This window comes from Antedon mediterranea, chromosome 5 (assembly GCF_964355755.1).
Source record: "Antedon mediterranea chromosome 5, ecAntMedi1.1, whole genome shotgun sequence".
Lineage (NCBI taxonomy): Eukaryota > Metazoa > Echinodermata > Crinoidea > Comatulida > Antedonidae > Antedon > Antedon mediterranea.
The window spans coordinates 12,250,944-12,274,193 of record NC_092674.1 but is presented as its reverse complement, the minus strand read 5'-3'; the positions used below and the strand labels follow the sequence as shown (position 1 = coordinate 12,274,193).

The 23,250-nt window shown below is 31.4% G+C and overlaps 1 protein-coding gene across 1 annotated transcript in view; it reads right to left on the bottom strand.

Moving 5' to 3' along the window:
* Nucleotides 1–23,250, bottom strand: part of LOC140049698 (integrin beta-1-like) — a 71,010-nt gene that overhangs the window by 28,768 nt on the left and 18,992 nt on the right. The window contains exons 4-7 of the mRNA XM_072094647.1: nt 12,964–13,074; nt 12,727–12,811; nt 3,270–3,401; nt 2,975–3,071 (exon numbers count right to left, since the gene is read on the bottom strand). Of these exons, the coding sequence (XP_071950748.1) occupies nt 2,975–3,071; nt 3,270–3,401; nt 12,727–12,811; nt 12,964–13,074 (425 nt within the window). The remainder of the gene's footprint in view (nt 1–2,974; nt 3,072–3,269; nt 3,402–12,726; nt 12,812–12,963; nt 13,075–23,250) is intronic.

Here is a 23,250-nt window from a genome sequence, read left to right as displayed (position 1 = left end):
TAAGGGTTGTTCACACTGCACTAAATTTCTTGGCAGTATAACATTGACATTAACATTGTCATAATGATGTTTCCCCCACAGAAATAAAAAAAAAAAAAACACCTAAATTAGGGCCTGTTTCTATAGAGCAGATAATACGGTTTTGAATACCGTTCTTTTCAAGAAATGTTTTTTCTTGCCAGCAGAAATGGGTCCCCACAAAAAACCACAAAAAAAGAACCGATCTTAAAAACGGTTTCAAAAACCCCAATTGATTGCGGTCTCGATCGCACAGAACCGTTCTGAAACCAGTTTCCGTGGAGCAATTTTTAGCTGCAACACAATTGCGGTCTCAATTTGACCCCAAAAACTGAACTCTCCAGTCTGCTGTACTGGGACGATTACGGTCAACTCGCAGTCAAACCTGCGCGATAGGACCTAGGCCTAAGTCATTTTTATTTCTCTAGATAGTGAGTATTTTATTTAGGTTCGTAAAAAACATGTGAAGGGAAGAAGATGAGGGGACTTGTCGGGAGTCGGAAGAAAGACTCACGTAGGCCTAGGCCTACATGTTTTTAAGAATATTGTAAAGCGTGTGAAAGCTAGACGAGTTCAACTTGACAATATCAGAGGGTGCGACGTACCTATACTTTAACCAAGGACCACAATAATGTTTCAGGTAATAATTCCCCCTTCTATGATGAAATGGATGCTATTTCTTGGGGATCGCGAAAAAAAGTAAACATGACCTCGATCCAATCACGCTTCCGCCTAACGAACTGCATTGTGGTGTATATAATGATGTCATTCATAACGAACGCACATGGACGGAACCGGTTTTATTGGGAGTAAAAATTGAGCTGCAACGCGATCTTTATTTATAAACAACAGCCAAAACCGGTTTCCAAAAAAACCGTTCTTTTTTTATTTTTCAATAGAAACAGGCCCTTAGAATTGTGTATTATCAAAAAAAATGATTTAAGGTGACAACCTGGGTCAATAGCAAATATCTCACAAAACATAAATGCTCAAAACAACATCAAATTCATTTGTATACACTGATATTATCCATGCATTATGTTACCCTTGGAGAACAATGTGTTTGCTTTTAGAAAAATTACAAGAAATAGAGATTGCAGTGAAAAAAAATTGCCAAAACAAAAGATATTTTGAATTTTGAGAGACATATTTAACCTAAGAGTACATAAAGTGTCAGTAGTAGAAGAATATTCAATATTAATTTTAATTTTAAATTTGTAAATATTGTTGAAGATAATAAGCCTTTATTATTGTGATTTAAATCATTGTATATTTTACCTAATACCATCCTAAGCTTATTTTGTTTGTTGATGGTCAGCTTATTACAGTAACTTTTGTATTTCAAAAAGCTTTATTTCCAGTGATATGAATTCTAGTTGAGGCTGGTTCATGCATATGGTAATTAAATACATTATTGGAAAAGTCTTCAATACTTCACAAGCAAAAGTAAATTAATTATAGGATAAGTCTTATTAGCAAAATGCATCATGGGAAAATCACACAATTGGTAGACCTAGGCCTATATTGTTATAACCCAAAAATAGTCAACATATTTTAATCCTTTTTTGGAAAACTTGTTTTATTACTTTATACAGTACAATAACAATGTTGATACACTGCAAATATACTATAGTGTGTCTGTCTTCGGAAACATAAAAGGTAAAGGTTCATTTAACCTGAACATTTCTATTTAAATACAAAGAATGAAGATACCAATGGCAGATATAGGATGACAAATGCAATCAAGGCAAAATGCAATGAGTGAAGATCCTACAGATATTGAACTACAATAGAATATAATATCATAATGCAATTACATTCAGTACGGGCATCCAGTCTACTTTACCTGTTGAATAATTCACCTCGAATACTAGTGATGGTTTGGAGAGAATAAAAGTAATGTCTAAATTACTGTTATTGTGGTTTTATTGCTAAATTTCCTAGTTCTAGTTGGGGAAAAGACATACTATAAAGATTAAAAGTTTCATTATTAGGGACTTTACATAGCAGGACGGGAAACGCTGATATGCTGCGCCTCCAAAATTGTCGCATTTTTGCATTCCGCCCTGATGTGTAAAGTCCCTATTATTAATTTTAGGTTAACATGCACTCAGTAGTAGTTCAAGTATTGCACTTCATCAAAAACATTTTTTAGAAGAGGGACGCTTGCTTGTATAGAATTAAGTGCTTCAATTAATTGCCATGGTAAAAACATAGGAATTGAAGCCTTAGGGCCAAATTATTTTCAAATTAATATTAACTTATTACATCAAGGTCTTAGTACCTGTATGTTTACAATTTTTCTGAAATCAGAAACACACACATTGCTTCTTTATAAAAAAAATTGGGATCAGCATGTTTGATTAATCATAGATATTTTTTATTTTATTTTATTTTATTCAATTTTCAGGCACAAAAACGCATACAAGACAGCGGTGCAGTACCCTGAGGATTGCCATGAGTGCAAAGCACTATCGAGACGGCTCTCCATATACTGCACTTGAACACAAAGAAGTAAACAATAAAAATACAAAGATATAATAATTGAAAAATTGTGTAGCATTAAATTGAACAAATTGATATGATCTTGTGTCATCATTTATGAATTTATAGGTCCTAATAATAATTAAAATAAAGTAAATATTAAAAGTAAATATTAAAAGCAATAATGTTTAGGTCCTTGACAGAAAAATGGTACTAGGTTAAGGTTATTAAATTATCATCTCAACCCAATTAGCCTAAGTTGGTGATCTAGAGACAGGTTAGTGATCTAAATTACAGGTAATGTGGGTTTTGGTTGGTTCCATTAAAAAATGACATGCATGTTTTTAAACTGTTATTAACTAAAATTGTACTTAGTATAAAATACAATTACATCAAAATTAGGATAAACATCTGATCAATTAAGATTGTTATCATTTAAAAATAAGTATGAAATGGTTAAAAAAACACTTACTCAAGAGCATAGGATATTACATATGGAATGACTGTTTTATCTACAAATGATGCAAAACCAAGTTTTAGATCCTTCGTAACGGTTCCCATTTCTCTAGCTATTGAGATAAAAAGAATCATTGGTATTGTTAAAATACAAAAATTTCTAATTTAAAACTAAAGCCAGTATTTCAACAACAAAAAATCTTAAATATATGGTACCTAATTTTTACATTTAGTTTCTGGTAAATTAAGTGCAATAGTACATAATTATTTTGTCTTATTTCAAGTTCATTAGCATGAAAAACAAAATTTACCAAGATCTCCAATGACATTTTTCATGGTGGCTAAATCATCTCTCATGGAACGTGACAAGTCCATGACAAAATACATATCAACTGGAAAATCAACTGATGGACGAACAAGGAAGTCTATCTCATGAAACATTCCTAATTGAAAAAAAAAAACAAAACCAAATGTAAGAAAATAAAAAATAAATATGGGAGATAAAATGAATTAATTAATAATTAATATGTAGTTTCATTTAAGGATTTGGCAATGAGTATCATCTAACTTGGCAGGTACCACACTGTAAATAAAGCTTATTAATTTGCATGAGAATTTTACATATCATGTTTCAAACTTCTACATATACTGTACGGTGATCTTTTTAAGAACACTTTCCAGTAAAAATGTTTCTCATACAACCCCCAGTTGAGGGATTATGACTTTTTTAACAACATGGTTTTTCAAAATTTCCATAGAATCTCAGGCACCCAGGTAGCTATGCATCAATGAATCTATTAAAAGTGTCATTTTGTCCATGTATGCATATAAACTAACAACTGCATCTACCTATGATTTATTCCATGCCATATACTAATTTTACTATTACACCTGGCTAAACACAACATACCAGTATTATTATTTATGGGTGACTAATCTGTCATTTACATAATAGTTATTTACTTTGACTGAAAATTAGAGAAAAACAAATTATTTATCTGACAAAATGTAATTTAAAGCAAAAAATAGTCAAATTGACTGAAATGGATTTTGGTTGAATTTAACTGTTTATTTTGTCTTTTTGTATTTATAAAGTGCAAACATTATTTTTTAAAGTTTTTTTTTCTATGGAAGTGATTAAGTTTATTTTAAACTACAAAATGGCCTATTCAAAGTCTTTTTTTTTTAAATTATTTTTTATTTTTCATGTTTTTTGGGACATCTATTGTAGAACAAAAGAACGAAATATTCATTATACAACATATTGCATAATAACTAAGTAAGTCTACTATGTGATTGGTTAAATTTAGAATTTACTATAAATTTCACTTATTATATATCATTTAAAGTGAAATATAATTGTCACTGCATAAACCCCTCTTGATATATTCAAAATGGAAGCAGTGGATTAATTAATAAAGTTACAATAGTTAGGTAAATGATTTGTATACGTATAATGGGAAGTTGAATGATTAACTGTCTAACTTTTGCCTTGTTTAATGGAACAGTCAATCAATTCATGAAATATTCTACTCATTCAACTCACAAAGAAGAACAGGACATCATGTGGCAAATAATATTTCATAGGGGCTAACCCAAGGCTCTAAACTATTATTTTTGTGTTTAAAAAGATCATTAATAAATACATTTCTACCAAATGAAAATAGACCTAATATCCGGTCATCAACAGTTGATGCCTCTCAGTCAGTCTTATCAAAGCATGTTGGTCATAGTGTGTTTATTGCTAAAATAGGATTCTATGTTCAAGTTGACTTCAACTTTGGTAAGAAGTGCTTAAATGACATAAACAGTTTGATATATGATACTGCATACCTTAACAGATCATTTAAAATAAATTACCATAACACATCATTAGAACAAAACAATCATAAATAAAAAATAATTTAAATTAATTCATCAATTTTTCAGTAAATACACATGTCTATGATTATGGTGTTTTGACAGAAGAAAGTGAATGGTAAGTCAGCAAGGTTTTGTTGAAGGATGTGGACATCTGATAAAATCATAAACGCAAGATTTACTTAATTATAACTGACAAAATAAGGTTTTCTAAACATCTTGATCACCTTAGGGCTAAAATTCTGACACAATTATACACAAATTAAGTCTGGTTTTTAATATATCTCTTCCGTATTTTGAGTGGAAAACCACTTTAGCAAACAAAACCATACTGATGAAAGTAAGTTTTGCCAACTTTGGAATATTAAGTAACTTGTTTACTGTATATTATGCAAAAATTAGTTTTTCGATTTTCAATTTATTCATCAATGTATGAGAATTTACACTAATCATCAATTGGATAGCTATTAATTTATGTCCATTACGTATTGAAAATAGTACATTTCATGAATTAACATAATCCATCTGTAGTAAGCTATACTCTGTGAAGTTAATTGAAAGCAATATCTAAACAGATTATCAAGGAGTCAAAACATAGGAGTATTTCAAAACATTGTACTTATATTTCCTATTAACAATTAAAATTAATCTGATATTTAACACACTTGAATGTATCCTTGGTATTTTATTGGATAATTTCATATCTTCGACATTTTATTGCATGGTAAAACTTTTATTTAATGATTCTATTACAATGGTCCTTGTACAATTTCATTTTAAATTTTGTGCAAATAAGAAGTTGTTCTATGAATTCCACAACCAAGATCAAAATCAACATTTTTAATACGACTCCCAAATGGAAGCAGCAACTTATGTTTTACAAATGTTTGTATTTGTTAATTAAGTCGAGTAACTCATTCTCTCCTTTCACTCATAAACTTTCATTTGTAGGATACTTGATCATTTTAAATCCAAAAGTATTTGTCGTAAACATAAAAATACACATTTTGTGATTATCTAATACTAAAACTAAATGTTTAGCCATTGGATATTATCATCATTAGGCCATTTGATGTAAAATACCAGGGAAAAGTGAGTAATAATAGTACTACTACAGTAGTACTGTACATTACATAAACTTTGTGGAGACATTTCAAATGTCGCCAATTCATGCATCATGTATTCCTACTCTTTGAATTATAAATGATGAAGTTACCATACTTTCTGGTACAAATTAACTACCAGACACACTTATAGCATATTGAATTTTACATCCTATTGTAATCATTACAAAGTTATTCTAAACCAAATTATAAAAATAAATACAATGTATGTTATACTGGTATACATTTAAAAATGCATTTCTAACAATAAAGTTTAAATGCTGTGAAATTAAGTTCAAGGTAAAAGTAAAACTGGCAATAACTTAATAAAAATAAAAGCTGAGTTGATCATCAATATGTGTACCAAATAATTGGTTTTATGAACACGTTCAATTGTCTGATCATTAACTATCAGACAATTTTTTCATTTTTCTGTTTTCTAAAATATAATATAATTTCTTTAGCTTTTTAAAAATTTATCTTAAGGAAAAGTAAAGATTGTAAAAGGACAATTATGAATACCAATATTTTTACAAATACTACAATTTGTAAAGAATAACAGCAGGAATAAGAACATTTTGAGACTGAAACAAGCAAAAAGTTACAAAAAATACAATAAATAGTATAGGCTATGTTCATTATAGACTGGCCACCAGCATTTCTTTTATTTACCATACTTCCTTAAATTAAGCAGTGAACTTCTGGATATTGTAAGGAATGCATTAGTAGCAATTTAGTGGGGTAAACTACCTAACATTGTTTACAGTAATCTGCTTCCCATATCATATTTTGTAATTTGCAATGTTTGTTGCCATACTTAATCCATATTTTCCATTTGGCTTTTAAGCTGGCATTTTTTAAATTGCCAAGTTGTTAATTGAACTGAGATTCCCAAGGGTATTGAATACCAGTAGAGATAGCCTACCACTTAGCAGTTGTTACTTAATGAATGATGATTCAAGAATCTAAGCAGCTGGTAGGCATACAGTAGTAAAAAAGGTCTAGTAAAACATCAAGTTAGTCAGGTGCAAGAAAAACAAAATCATCATGCAACAATGTTATTGAGGCTTGTTACAGTGGTAAATTTTAATATGTATCAAATGGGAAAGAAAACAAGATATAATAGGCCCTAGCTACTCTGCATTCTGTAATAAAATTTAATATGATACTGTACCATATTTTTAGAATAATTTACTTGGCAAAATGCTTGAAGAAGTATTTGCCAAGTGTCTATAGCATCTTTGTATTAAAGTTTGTATGTTTGCATGATATGTTCTCAATTATAAAATTAATTTATTGAATATTTGCAAATAGCTATATACCAACAGACGATGTTTATTGATTTTCAAAAAAATAAATATATTGGTGATGTCACAAAATCACCTTGTGGGCATTTAAAAGAAAAAAATATATATATTTACTTGGTGTTCGTTCAAAAAATGGTATAACTTAAACTAGTAATTTATCAATAAATAATATCTAAAACTTTTCATAAATTTCTGGCTAAATTTCCCCACTTTGTGGAAGGTTGCTTTATATTTAGTACATGCTTGAAAAGAAATAAATGTTAAATATCCTTTTGAATTTATCAATCATCATGAAGTGTTTTCAATTTTGTACGCGATAGGGATGTATAGCACTTTACTATACCCTATAAATAAAGCTCTAGCATCATATCGAGAGGATTAGCAAAATAATGCATTAACACACTGATGGAAGGGTAACGAAACAGTATCGAAGGCTTTCAGAATATTATTGGTCAATGTGTAAAACATATATAATCTAGTGCTTGACAGCTCTCACCAGTCAGCTTGTCTCCTACAAAGCCGATCGATGATGCTGTTATGTTTAAGCTTTCAAAAAATGATTTTAATTATGAAAATAATGCCTATGAATGAATGAAAGCTTTAATAATGTCTGTATGGTGGCTGTGAACACTATTATTAACTAAAAATATATCTATACAAAAAAGAAAATCAATTTTTTTTTAAAAATCACTCAATTTACCATATCACAGTATGATCTTCTAAAGTAGAATCTGGATTGGCTGAGATGATATAAGATTTTGTCTCTTGTTTTCTCATTTTTAAACTGATGATGAACTAACAGAGTTTATTCCCAAACTTAATTTGTTTGGTATAATTTTACAATAATTGAATTTATTTCTTCGCATGAATCTAAAAGTGTTGACTCATGCACATACATATTTATATTTTAATCTACTTTTTGTGATTTAAAAAATGCGCAAAAAATCAGAACTCTGGAATGTTCGATTAGCGCAAATATATTGCCGTAGTGGAAAACAGGTTTAACATAGACATAGAGGGAAAGGGAGCAGGAGATACTGGAATACAGTAAAGGCTTTCATGTTAAAATATTGCAGCATTGATGCTTCCCCACACTGTCTTCCTGAATTTTTTTACCATTCATGCTTGCAAATAAGAGAATGATGAAGGTAGCAAATCCTTTATCATACCCCAAGTTTATATTGCCAAACAAGTTTATAAATTCACATATCCATCATTAAATGTATTACAAAATTAGGCCCCATGATACATTTGACAGAGATGTTATGTGTTGCTTGTAAGTGGATGATCTGCCTGGGAGATGATCAATATTAACGACCACTAAAGTGCAAATTCTGACCTAGACAGATGACTCTCAAAAGGCTCTATGATCGCCTCTTATAAATCTTGGTAATGAAATAAAAACACAAAGCCAATTAACAACTAAACTTTTTATGTCAGGTATCTAAATTTTATTGGAAGTATAGAAACATTGATTGAATAGAATCATCAGAAAAGTGTTAGAAACAGACCTATGCCTTTTTTTAGCAAAATCAACTGCTCAAAACCAGACAGGCTAGCTCAGATAGCTTACTGGCGGTCACATCAAGAGTGGTCATGAATATACAGTTTGGCACAAACATGTTAACTAATCTTCTTGTTATAATCAGACATATGAAACAGACTTTTATTATTTTTATTAAATATTTTTATATGTACACCTTGACCTTGGACATTAAATAAAAAAGATAGCTGTCAAAGTGCTGGTAGTTAAATAAATATACATAATACACCACACACTTTTTTCCGCTGTGTACATACAAGACATTTCATGTTTATTTTTTGCCTATGAAATAATAAAAGAACACCATGTTTCTCGTTTTATTTTTATCATTTATACTGCATACCATTATTATATAAAAAACCTTCATACGCGAGAAAAAAGTTCACGATATTACACTCCACTCAGGTTTGTATATACCACGGTAACGCTTGCACACACGGAGAGGTAACTGAAATTTTTGTAGAGTGATGATGTCAGCATTCACACAAGGAGCGTGAGCTAGATCGACAACATGACGCTGGTAGTAGAAGGAGTGCGTGTGTTTTGAAAATAACTCAGTTGTGGATATTTTCCGAAGATTTTAAATCTTGTTTCTTCTTAAACTCTTGAATTCATAAATAGTAATTAAACTCTTAGCTCTTTCACTAAACTAATGCTTACCCTATAGCTCTAGGCCTACACTTCCTAATTAAAAGAGTCAGGTGCGTCGAATCCACGTCTAGCGACGGTCGCGGGTATGTTGCATTTTTTTTTTTTTAGAATTAAGGGGGGTGGCTAGCCACCCTATTCACCCCATATATCCGCCACTGCGTTTTTGCATAAGATGTCGTGAGGTCATTTCCCACATGATCGCAATCAAAAACGGTACTGAGTTTGGTCTACTAACTAGCGTTCCTGCTCCCAAAAGTCATCCATTCATAGAAGCACTGATAAAGAAAATCTATCCGTGGTGACTAATAGAGTGTGGTCCCGGGACATGACTACACTTCGGCTTTAGTTTAAGATTGAAATGTTTGTTAGAGATAGAGTATACGATGTTTGATTGTATTATAGTGTAAATGGTTAGATGCAATTCAGTGTGCATGTTTCTAGGATGGTAACAGGAAGTGTGATGAAGAACAAAACTTATAACAATAACTATTGCTCAAACTCTCTTTTTTTCCTTTACAATTTATAACTTTCATCTTGTTATCAGCGTTGTACACTAATTAATATAGTCTGTTGTGAACATAGCCTTACAATTATTGGTTATCCGCAACTTAGTTGCACGATAACCCATGTGATTGTAAATATCTTTTTTTCTCATCATCTTTGTTCTTCTTTCTTTCCCTGATTTTTGTGAGCAGCATATCCCCTATTGCTTGTGAATATATCTTTTGTATAACTTTGTCATTATATGGAAATTTATCTGAAGTTGTGCACCTCCATATTTTGAATGACGTCAGAGTTGCGCAACGTGACTTACGCGCGATTTTATGAATTTCAATGATTGATCATAGGATAAACAAGGCCAACAGCCATTAAGTCGCGTGCTACAATGCATAGTGATACCGGACCGACAGACAGACCGACAGACAGACAGACAGAGAGACCGACCGACCGACATAGTGAACTATACTGACCGAAATTACTGAACATGTGTAAAAATGTTGAAATGTTTAAAAACATTTATTTTTTTTTTATTTACACGTGCGTAGCCTGTCACTTTCGACGTGCTTGTATAACGTAATTTCGAGTTGAAAAGTAATTCAAGAAAACAGAAATCGGGCAAAAAGAGTCCGCAATAACATTTAACGCGCAGTGCGCGCGCAAAAATATGCGCACTCATGGCAATTTTGTAAACGCTTAAAATTGCCTGAAATGTACTCTTATTTCATCGAAAATAAATTTTGAAAATGTTAAGCGCGCGTACGCATGCGTTACATGCGCTACGTACGTAATTGTATTGCCATATGATGATTTATGCCCTGAAATTTATGAGTACCAAATTTTATTTAATTGTGATTCATGGTTGTGAAGATATGATTACAAACGTTAAATCGTGCGTAGACCGCGTAATTTTTTATTGCGCACCTTGAAAACATAACCACATTGATTCCTGGCCATAAGGAATATACTGTGAAAAATTGACCTAGCTAGATTAAACTGATATCAAGATAAGGTCAGAAAGCGATAAAATGCATAGTGATACCGGACCGACAGACAGACAGACAGACCGACAGACAGACAGACAGACCGACCGACCGACATAGTGAACTATAGAGTCGCTTCCACGCGACTAAAAATGAAAGTCATTTTGTATTGACATTTGGTGAATATTTAAGTCATATCAAAGGCAAACTTTCTATGGATTAAAAATGGCATGTTTTACAAGAAGTTACGCGCGCACGCGCATTTAAAGTTTCAAAATGGGCAAAATTAATTTCTAATCAACTTTCTGCGGTGATCATGACATTTTGAGCATGTCAAAAATTACCGCGCACGCGAAAAATTTTACGCGCAAGTTGCGCACGGAGCATGAAAAATATGTTTTTTTCTCTTGAATTGTGATTTTACAGCATTTCCTAGTCATTTAAAAAAAGATTGACATCATTGCAAATTAAAATGACGTCATACGAACACGTTGATTTATACCAATTGCGCCCGTTTTAGTTGAAAAAGTTATAAAATATTGTCAAAATAATGCCTATTTTGAATCTATTATAGCTCATCAGGATCAATGGTGACCCCCAATTGTTTTAACTTATTATGTAAGAAGATAATTTGTAGATATGAATTCATACAAAATTTTTACCTCTCGGATGTTATGACGTCATCGTATGGCCACACGAATGTAAAATATAGGATTTTTGTCTCTTTCGTTATTGCTCATCACATTCAACAGAGCGCATATTGCTTATACGTATTCCATTTCCCCCAAGATTTTAATATTGTCTACGTCAATCAACTATCTTTCAAATGAGTTAAAAATATTTTAATTTTTTGGACGTCATCATGTCTTAAAATGTAAATAACGTGGGTCACTTATTTTCATCTTTACAGAAAATTTCAATCTGTTATAGCTCGTCAGAATAAAAAGTGATAATCATGATTAAAATGTTTTCTGGAAGGTATTAGATTGTAGATACAAATTCATGTCAATATTTTGCCAATCAGATGTTGTGATGTCATCATATGGCCAGTTAAATTCAAAAAGTCATATTTTCATCTCTTGCGTAAAAGTTCATTGCGTTTAAACGCGAGCGCATCTCACTTTCACGTGCCCAAAATTCTTCAAATTTGTATTAATGGAATTATTTAGATAAATATCTTCTAAAATTGTTATCTTTTGCCAATTTGATGACGTCATCGTGTTAATAATTGGATTTAAAAGATGGGTCTCGTAATTTCGTCTATGCTACACTGTATATAACATACAGTGTATTCTGTAAACACTTTAATATGCTGTATGCTACAAAATAGGTACAATTCAGCACTGTAAACATTCTTAATTCATGTCATAGGATGGTATAATAATTGTCGAAGTTCATATAGTTTAAAGTATGTGCATGTTGCGTTTGCGCGGATAACCCGAACTCGTCAAAGTGACGAGTTCAAATCTAGTTTTAAAATATATTTTTATGTCAGTAGTGACTCCCACTAATTGGGATACAACTTGAGACTGACATTTACTGCAATCATAAACTTTATAACCCACCACACTCTAAGGACAAATAACATCCATAATGTAGGCCTATCTAGGACAAATATCAAAAGTCATATCTTTCGGGGCATCTACACAATTAAAACATTTTCCTAAGGCTCTAGAGGGTATGGTGATATTTGTCATGCAGAGGGTAGCTGTTCAGAGTTTGAAATGACATACCTTTGTCCTCAATAAACATTTTTAGCATGAAAGCTAATCTTTCCGAGGCTGGACACTACAAGAAGAACTACAGCATAAAATAAAGCTTACCTGGACGTATAGAAAGTTCAATCCTTTGAGGTCGTACCTGTACAGGCTGTTCATTATTGATATCTGCATCCCTAAGATCTTCATCCTGTTAAAAAATATCAGAACACCATTTTTATTATCAAATAGGCCAAATTTATTTTTTTTAAATCTGTATGTAGGCCCAAACAGATGATCTGATCTACAGTAGGAGGTTGGGCACCACACTGGACCCAAAGTAAAATAAATGTATTCTGTTACCTCAGGAATTGTATATTCAATAGTTGGATTATTGAGATCGGCTAGTGGACATCCATTACTAATAAGATTTGTATATGTATCACATCTAGGTTTATCGTTGGTTCCAAAACCCTAAAAACAAAGAAAATTGTAACAGTATAAAATAAACTACGGTATATTCATCTATATTTATTTTGTTATCAATAGAACTAGGCCAGAAGACATCAATTTTATAATCAATAAACAGATAAATAAGTTAATTAATGAAAAAGGTATTTGTTGAGTCCATTTTTTATTTTTGTAAATACATTCATTCATCATTTCTTTTTTTTGTTTCAATCCAGCAAAAAAAAAAACCATTACATAGTAAAATCAAAATTCCTATAACATTTTTGACATAAAGAAAAGGAGGAAAACTAAGTAGAACTTATTTAATAATAATAATAACATAACTAAAAATAATCTTTGATCATCAAATGACATCATGATCAACAAGAACAATCAAATTGGTGTATTGTACAATTTTGTTACATACAGTACGTCATTTGATTGCATTTCTTAAAATTATCTTTTTATCAAAGACAGTATGGATAGTTATTCTATAGTTCTAGGATGAAACTTTCCTTTGTTTATTTGTTTTGATGTATATTTATCTATTTATCGCTTGTTATCATCTTAAATAGGCCTTAAAACTGAATTACTTTGTTTTCATGCTTAAAATACATAACCATGAATAATATTAAACTTCACACAAAGATTTATTCTTTTGTATTTTAAATTCAATTATAAAAAGGGAAGTATCTTATTACTCAATTTTACATGCAAGATTTTTGACCATGGAAAAAGAGTATGACCATGCGTGATGCCGTGTTTTAACGGTGAGACGCGTCACCTGATAATATGCGAATTGTTGCACAGGAACGTATTATTTTTAAAGAAAATGATTTGCTTGTTCAATTAATTTATATCAGCGGTGGGTTGGTAACTTTTTAACTAACCCATTGCTTCTGGAAGCTAAAATGTTTCATTTCAGTCCTACCCTAAATTTTGCCATTTTGAAATTAAACTTAAACACTTTAGAATTATGTAAGTTTTAGGTCTACATAAAGTCTGATATGACAATCAGTTGACAAATAATTGGAGTTTCTGATATACAGTAATTATTTATTCAGAGTTACAATAACCATACACTATACAGTATTTGCAGTGCAGTAAATTGTTTAAAGAAAATATTTATGAACTATAATAATAGAATTGTTTTAATTGTTTTCAATTTGTCCTAATTTCATTTTCCTCTCATTGTTTATGCTGGTTAAAAAATGTATATGAAAAATATTTTAGTTAAAATAATTGATTTACTGCAGCTGTGCCTGGCCTTTATAATGAATATAAATATATTTTTCTTTTAAACATAAATTCTGAATTCTAAAGTCCATTTTTCACTAGGAGAATCGGACAAACCTAGATTTTGATTGGTTACACAATTTTCATCTCACAAAAATTAGTAGGTGAATATATCAACACATGAGCACTCGATGTTTTGAATAGCAATACATTCACCTAGTGGGAAACAGGCTTTAAATTGATTTAGAAGGAGGCCCTATAGTCAAACAGGTGACATTCAATGACCTTTGATCCTTGTTTACCCTTTCTCTTTTCTCAACCTTTTGGGTCCACCTATCTGTATGCTATATGTAATTGTTCATAAAGATTTGAGATGCTTGCATGAGAAAGAGAAAAATTGAATTTTTCGAGAGTAGAGTTTTTTTATAGCATACTGTTTTCAAAAAATAAAGTGTGGTGTACTGTTATGTGTTGAAATGTATGGCCCACATTAGAACATGATGGTATTGTGGAATGTTTAAATTCTTACATGTTTAATGCCAAGCAGTGTCTTACTGTACCAGATGGCATTAAGAAATGCATAAATAAAAAGACAAACCTTCCATAAATGTTGGGGTAAACATTCTGTAGACTTTGTTTGCGATTCCATTGACATTCTCACATATTCTATACACAAGGCCTACCTGTACCCACCAGATTCAATTAGTAGACTTACCATGACCAGTAGCCATGAAGTAGCAGGAACATGGGATACGTGGCAATAATGTTTAGCTTTGGTGTAAGATGTTTCTAAGGCATTACTTTAAAGCTATCGGGGGTTCACAACCTGCTAGCTATTAAAATGAATTTCAGTAGTATAGCTTCAAAGTTTTTTGCCGATAGTACAAGCATCAGAACACAGCAGCATCCAAGCAACCAACACTGTCTATGTCAAAAACTACTGCAATTTTCTATTTAATACGGACATTTGTTTTGTCCATACAATGTAATTCAGCTAAGTTCATTCAGTTTAAGGTGGTTGTAAACTTTAACTCTTGTACGGACATTTGTTTTGTCCATACAATGTAATTCAGCTAAGTTCATTCAGTTTAAGGTGGTTGTAAACTTTAACTCTGCATGATTGAACTGAATCACGCTTCAAATTACTATTTACTTGCAGAAGAAAGTATAGCATGTACAAAATCACAGCATGCAATTCCCTCTAGTTTATTTTTATCTCACTGATTCAGCGAATGATCCACTTCAGATGCTAAATTATATTTGCCATTGTGTATAACGATGGAAGAATTCATGATGGATGTCATTGTTTAAATTTCACTTTCATACTATTGTTTTTAAAGGCCAGGTGCCGGCAAAAAATTTCTATTGATCATACATTCCAATAATTATCGATCTATAGTTTCCCCTATGTTTCATAATTTTTGGGATTTTATTTGTGTTACACGAGCTTGTTGAAAATAAGCACTTTCATATCAGTGGGGGGATAGTTCAAATTACACAGTAAAATCTCTATTCTTTTGTACACAAATTCTGTAAATAGAGAAGCATTTTAAAAAGCTATGTAAAATAAATGGTGTGGTAAAAAATGTTATCAGATGACCAAATATAGGTATAGGTTTCTGATATTTTTATTCAACTTCAGATTTTTATTTTCATGCTATAGCAAAAATTATGCACCGTATATCCACCATCTTTTTTCACCGTCTAGGGAGTCACCAGACATGTTATTACATTAGGTTAACTACCTAACTACTGAAAAAAAGTCTTCCTGGTTTTTATGGAAGAATTTTGACAAATTTTGTATTTGACCATATTAAGGGAAATCCATGTTTTTTCGTCTCGATTTCTGTTACAAATATTTCATTCATGTACAATTAACCAAATATTATATTTAAAATTCATGCCTGTACCTGAGCTTTAAAAGTTAAAGTGCTTGTAAAGTAATTTACTTCTTGGGAAAGAGTCACAGAAAAGCAACTAAACAATGACATTACCAGAAGATCTGATGCAACATTGCAAATAACTGTTTAACAAAAAACCCATAAAACCAATATGTCTAGAAATCGACAACTACCGAAACCGAATGTTCTCAAGTGGTCAAAAGATTGAGGCGCTATGGTAGACTCAAAATGGTCATTCTGTGCTAGCACCTTTTGAGTGTTTACAAACATAATAGCATTATATTGAAAATGCCATTTGAGGTGGTTATCACTGAAAGTGAAAAATGAGCAGCATGTATCATTTTCAATAATAATAATAATAACAACAAAGTTAGTACAGTACAATTTTTGGAAGAGAATTATTTTTTTTAAATAAAAAATGGCACCTTATGAGTTGGGTCTATTTAATAGCCAAGTAGTATTATAAAACATTATTTGATAAACAGTGTAAAGTAAAGTACAGCATGGTACACAAAAATAACAACAAACAAACAAATACAGTACAGTAGGAGTAGAGAAGAATAGTTATACATCGTAATGGAGCTTTTAGTATTTGGGTAGTTATGACAACAGCTTAATGAGTTTTTAAATGCTATAGTTGTCATAATCTAGTGTGCCTTTGGGATTAGTATGATATCCTGGTTAAAAGTGCTTTTCAGGGACATTTAACACTCAATTATTTACTTTTTCAAGAAACATGTTATACTACCTAAACACTACAGTATTTTATAACCATTAGGTTGTTATGACACCAGGACAATTCCTTACAATTTCTGTTTATTACTATGATACCTGTTATCATTGTTTCACTTTACTTGTACTATTTTTGAAGTGTGAAAAATTGAATAAAAGAAAAAAAAAAGAGAACAATTATATCCAAATAATTGTAACAAATTTGATTAAAATAATCAAATGTTTATTTATTTCTTAATTTCCCACCTTTCAATTCCCATATTGATATAACTTTATCAAGCATGTGGGCCTACTATACTACTAGATCCTAAATTGTATTTTTGAACCTGTTCTCTAAGCGAATAATACATATGTTTAAAATTGTATTCTAAATTATAATTTGTATATTTGTTTTTGGATGGTGCATGCATTGATCAAAGTTCTAAATACAAGTTGAAGTTGGATACAATATTGTTTTTAATAGGTTTTTATTCAAATACCATAGATAGATGAACACCTTATTTCAAGACCATGTTAAACATGGTATTTACAATTGAACAAAAAGTAAGACTATTTTGTTTATGTAGATCATCTTGTCTGTATGTTTGTTGTATGTTTGTGAATAGACTGATTGCAAGCCTTATATTGGACAGTGAAACATTGATGTCCTTGGCAATACAAAACATAGTTTGTAAAGAGTAATGTACAGTACTATGGATTTTTTTTAAAGGTAAAGTTAACAAGCAAAAGTGCATTATTATTGTTGATTCCATGGTAAAAAGAATTTCCAATACACAGTACAGTAATACACAGCTTATATAGTTAACCTATTTAGATCTTTATCATGACAAAATTGTTCTGCTCTGTATTTCTATCTATCTATATACGCACTTATTATAGCTCATCAGCAATAAAAGGTATAGTTTGTGTCATGTAGATAGTCATCAAGTTTATGCCTCATTACACAGACTTTTAGCAAATGATCGGCTGTTTTGATTACATATCAAAGAAACATATGGAGATTCAGTATCCTGAATAAAAATACAACCAAAATACAGGAGCTTATAATAGGGCATGGTAGTAGTTTGACAGATGGATTATATGCGAGGCGTATTGTAGCATTGCAATCATGGTAATCTGTAGTCACGGGGAGTTATTATAGTTCTATGGAATAGTAATACAGGAACTTATTAACTGCAACGGAAGTAATAATAACCACATAAATAACTAATATTAGTCAACAAATAGCTTAAACTATGTCAGACCAGGCAGAAATAAGTTGTCAGACCTTGACTTTTGTTTATATGTTATAAACATAAATGTATACATACAGGTATGATGTGTTTATTATATTTATGATGTGTTGTTTCTCTTGGAATGAGTAAAGCTCACAATACACTGTCCATCTTTTAGTTTCAGTCTTCCATTTATGGACTTGTATTGATTGACAAAATGAAAAGGATATGAATAGGTGATGGTCCATATTACACAATCAGTTTTTAAATAATGACCTACATTTGAAAATAGAAAAATTAACTTAAAATAAAAAGTCCCATTCCATACAATTGTTGATGTTTGGTAAACATAATGCATATTACTTAACAACTTTATAAAGGAGGTAATTCCTTGTCTTAAATGTACGTTTTATGATAAATTATAATAAAAAGAGAGAAACAATTATGCACTACCTAAGTAGCACTCTGGTATATTATATCTTTCATAGGCTGGTGACATTTTTTTACATTGTGTTGTGTCCCAAGTGGGCACACTTTATATTTCATCACTAGCATAATTATTGTATAATCACATTAATTATCAATTTTTTCAATAATATTGTCTGACAATAACAACCAATAAGAAATGTTTTTCTTTGAAAACACAACAGGAAAAGGTGTAGTACCGTATTTTCCGGAGTATAGGTCGACCCCAAGTATAAGTCGACCCCCAAATTTGACCTAGAATATCGTTGATTTTGGTATGACCTGAATATAAGTCGACCCCCCAAAATCGGCTAATAACACAACTTTAAAGTTCAAAGAAGGCTAGAAACGTATGAAATGTGGTTGTTTGTTTATACAATTATTAAAGTGTAGGCCTAATCAATATCGGACGGACGTAATCACAACGGCTTCGCCGCCGTCTTCGCCAGCCTATAATAAATGACAGCGATGTAGCGTTACAGTACTTGCCATCAGCGATGTTTTTTCGCGTCACTCAAATAAATTAAAACGAGTTTTTCGTTAGGAGGCTTATTAAATTGTACAGGCGAGTAGTTGTAAATCGCGTTATCTGTAAATGTACACGCGCCGGACTGAGGAGAATTTATTTTATGAATAGACATGCGCAGTAATTGTAATTACGAACAAACAAACAAACTGCGCATGTGTATAGATGAAAATATCGCGCAATAACAAACATGCTGCATGGACATTCCAACATCGTGTAGTTCGTTTGTGGTGTGTGTTACGATGTTTTCGCGAGGAATACGAAGCATATGAAACACAAACGAAAACTATTTATTCTTAATTATTTTAATAAAAGCGTAATATAAACATCAAAATTAATCTTTGTTATATATTAATAAATAGTACTTGTACCAGTACTTGTTGGAGTTGTATTATTTTGTACAATGTAGGTAATATTAAATTGAAAACTCCTGTGAGTGATTGATGATAGGCCACTGACCTTGCTAGGCCTTGACAGCTGACGGCTTTTGAACGAATTTTTTCGGCTTGATTTTTTTCAAAAATCGCATAGTCGGAGTATAAGTCGACCCCCCGATTTTGCAATTAAAATTTTCCCACAAAGTCTCGACCTATACTCCGGAAAATAAAATTCCACTTAACACTTTGACTGCCAGAGGTTTTTCCAGTTAGAAACTGCCACCGCCAGCGTTTTTAGCCCAATTTGATGTTTTTATTAAAGCTGATTGAAACTATGTATGTGATCTGATTTACATGTAATTTAGACTAAAATAATCATAAAGATTTTAGCTTTACAATGGTACCAAGAACGATTTTCAAATCGCAATATGTAAATCAGAATAGTAAAATGAAAGTAACCCAAATTTTTAGTTTTTCGTAGTTTCGCGCAAGAAAGTCGAGATATTCGCGATTTTGTGCAAGACATCACAATATGAAAATATCGCCCGGTGAGATCAACAAACAACAAAAAAGTTACTTACACGGCACCGATAGGCCTATAAAAACAAGTTATCACTATCGAAATATGTATTACATTTTATAAATCATAAATCTTACATCAATGTTTCACCAAAATCCACATAGTAAAGACACCAGGCCTAGTTAACCAGGCCTAAATTTGGTCCGGAGCCGTTTTACGACTAGGCCTAGGCCTAGGCTAGCCTAGTACTACGTAATAGCCTAGCTAGTAAACTGATGATAATGTTCATACCATTTCTAAACAAGTTTGTTGCGTTAAACTCGGCCACTTACAGTGAAACACCAAAACAATTAGGGTATACATACAATAATAAAATTAAAGACTTCATATTGAAAATTCATCCATTATTTTTTATTCAGATAACAAACAAACATGCCAATCCACATAAAGCTTTGTAATGCTTCGTCGGCATAGCTAGCGCGCGACCGATACACAATGCGCCAAACCATCGCTGTACGCGCTACTGTGATGCGCGGTGTATGTTATTTCGACCGGTACCATTTTGACAATCGTTCGTAACCAGATTAGTTACTTTCAAAAAGTAAAATATTCACGGTCCAGACCGAATATAGTGTCCATATTTATAGTATACACCAATAATTAACCTATCTACCGGACTTCGTAAAAAAACGCTAAAAACGAAGATCTTCGTGTTTGGCAGTCAAGCGTTGTGTTTCCAAAAACGAAGATCTTCGTGTTTGGCAGTCAAAGTGTTAAAGTATAATTTATAATAGAAATTTTGACTGCACAAAAGATACACATTTATCAGCTTCTTCCTTGTGAGTGATGTAGGATTTCAAATGTGTTCAATCCATTAATATCAAGAATGTAGAGATGCATTTAGGCTTAAATATATCACCATGAATTAAAAAGCATTTTAAGTGATGTAAGTACATTTACAAAGTGACAATAACCTTTGTTGATGACGTATATATTGAACAATTATGTCAAGTATGTATGAAACATTGTGCTTTATGGATGAGGGATTTTTAAAAATTATATAAATATCAGAGCCCTCGAAACTTTGGCTACAGAAGTGACAACTTTCATACTGAGGCAGGGACAACAATAATATTTTCAGACAACAATTATTTTTTAATTTTCATTTTGAATTCAATCAATTATTATTTGTCTAGGCTACAGTACGTACGTCCGAAGTCTTGTATTTGTGTCGTGTGCATTCATTCATAAATGATATATAAATATCAGAGCACTTTGGCAACAGAATAGACAACTTTCATACTGAGGCAGGGACACAATTAATATTTGCAGACCACAATATTTGGTTAAACAAAATTATTTTTAAATTTTGATTTTGAATTTATTAAATTATTATTTTTCTTGGCTACATCCTAATTCTTATATTTGTGTCACATGCATTCATTCTTAATTAAATGAATATGATTGATTTGTTAATAAAATGATGATATTGATATTGATATTTTTATTAAATTGGTGGATTTAAGCGAATTAAATTATGTTTTGCAATCTTTTTGAGTTCAAACACAAACATCAATGTTTAACTGTCCTTCGTCGAGTGCAGACGTGTTTGAGCGGAGCTCTCACACGTATACGTTTTTAGATACAGTACTCGCTTACCTGTGATAGCATGTTGCAAGGATAAGCTACTAACTGCATGAGACCTGTATACCTACCTGGATAGTGAACGTATCGGTTGCATTAAATATAGGTACACTTTTGTTATTTATTCTAACTAAACATCTACAATGGCCAACGTGGAAAACAAAGAGCCAAATATTTCTAATTTAAATATTAGCGCCGCTGAACCGAACACCTGGCTGTCGACTCTCATCAAGTCAATATTACCTATAATATATTTTTATTTCAAGAATTGTTTATTTTGCTTCTCATTAATTATGTATTAATGTATACAGTCTCATGCATGCTTATTGCTGTATTTCTTTTTTAGATAACGCTATACACAGCTATTGTTAATGAATGTTAATTATCTTCACTTACTTCCTTTTTATGACTTTAATGTGAACTCTGAACTTACTAACAACAATGATATTTCTAACATAACCTTTAATCCAGTTAATTACAATGAAAATGACAAATATGATGAATCTTTTGATCAACTAATTAATAATCTCAATTCACAGTCAGTTACCCTAGATGAATGCAGCTTTTATGATTATTCACAATTTAATTCTAAGTTTAATACATCCTTTAATACTAAACTATCTCTCCTGCATCTTAATATTAGAAGTATTACGCATAAAGTTAATGATCTCGAATGCCTTTTGAATTCAATTAATAACAAATTTTCCATAATCGGTATCAGTGAAACATGGCTTAATGAAAACTCCCCTATTCCTTTCATTAATAACTACTCCTTCTTTGCAAGCAATAGAAGCAATAATCAAATTGGCGGAGGAGTTGCATTTTTTATACGTAATGATATTAGCATTACAATTCGAAATGACTTAAAATTACCAGACGACCTTTCCGAATCACTTTTTGTTGAGATTGAAAATTCAAAGACAAAAAATGATATTATAGGCATTATTTACAGAGCCCCCTGTGGAGGGCTAGATTCTTTTACTAAATCCGTCGATAATGTATTAACCCAAATTAACAATGAAAACAAAAATTGTCATCTCATGGGAGACTTCAATATTGATTTATTAAAATTCCATAACCATAAATTAACAAACACCTACCTAAATACCTTAATTTCCCATTCTTTTTTTCCAACTATTTCAAAACCAACTAGGATTACCTCAACTTCGGCCACCTTGATTGATCATTTTTATTCCAAACAATCTGACTATAAAATAGTTGCTGGTGTTTTACTTAATGATATCTCCGACCACCTTCCTATATTTCAGTTCATTGATCAAGAAATTAATGATCAAAACCTTGATGATAATAGCGCCAACTATTCATTTCGTATAAACGACCTAAATGCCTTATCGATTGATTTAGAAGGTGAAGACTGGTCTATGATATTTGATTGTGACCCAAGATTGAGTTTTGATATATTTATTGAAAAATTTACAAATATCCACTCCAGACACTTGGTTAAAAGTAGTATAAAATCAAATAAAACGTTTAAACAACCATGGATGTCATCTGCTCTCTTAAAATGTAGTTCTCGGAAACATAAACTTTATAACAAATATATGCACACACGTAGTAATAATGA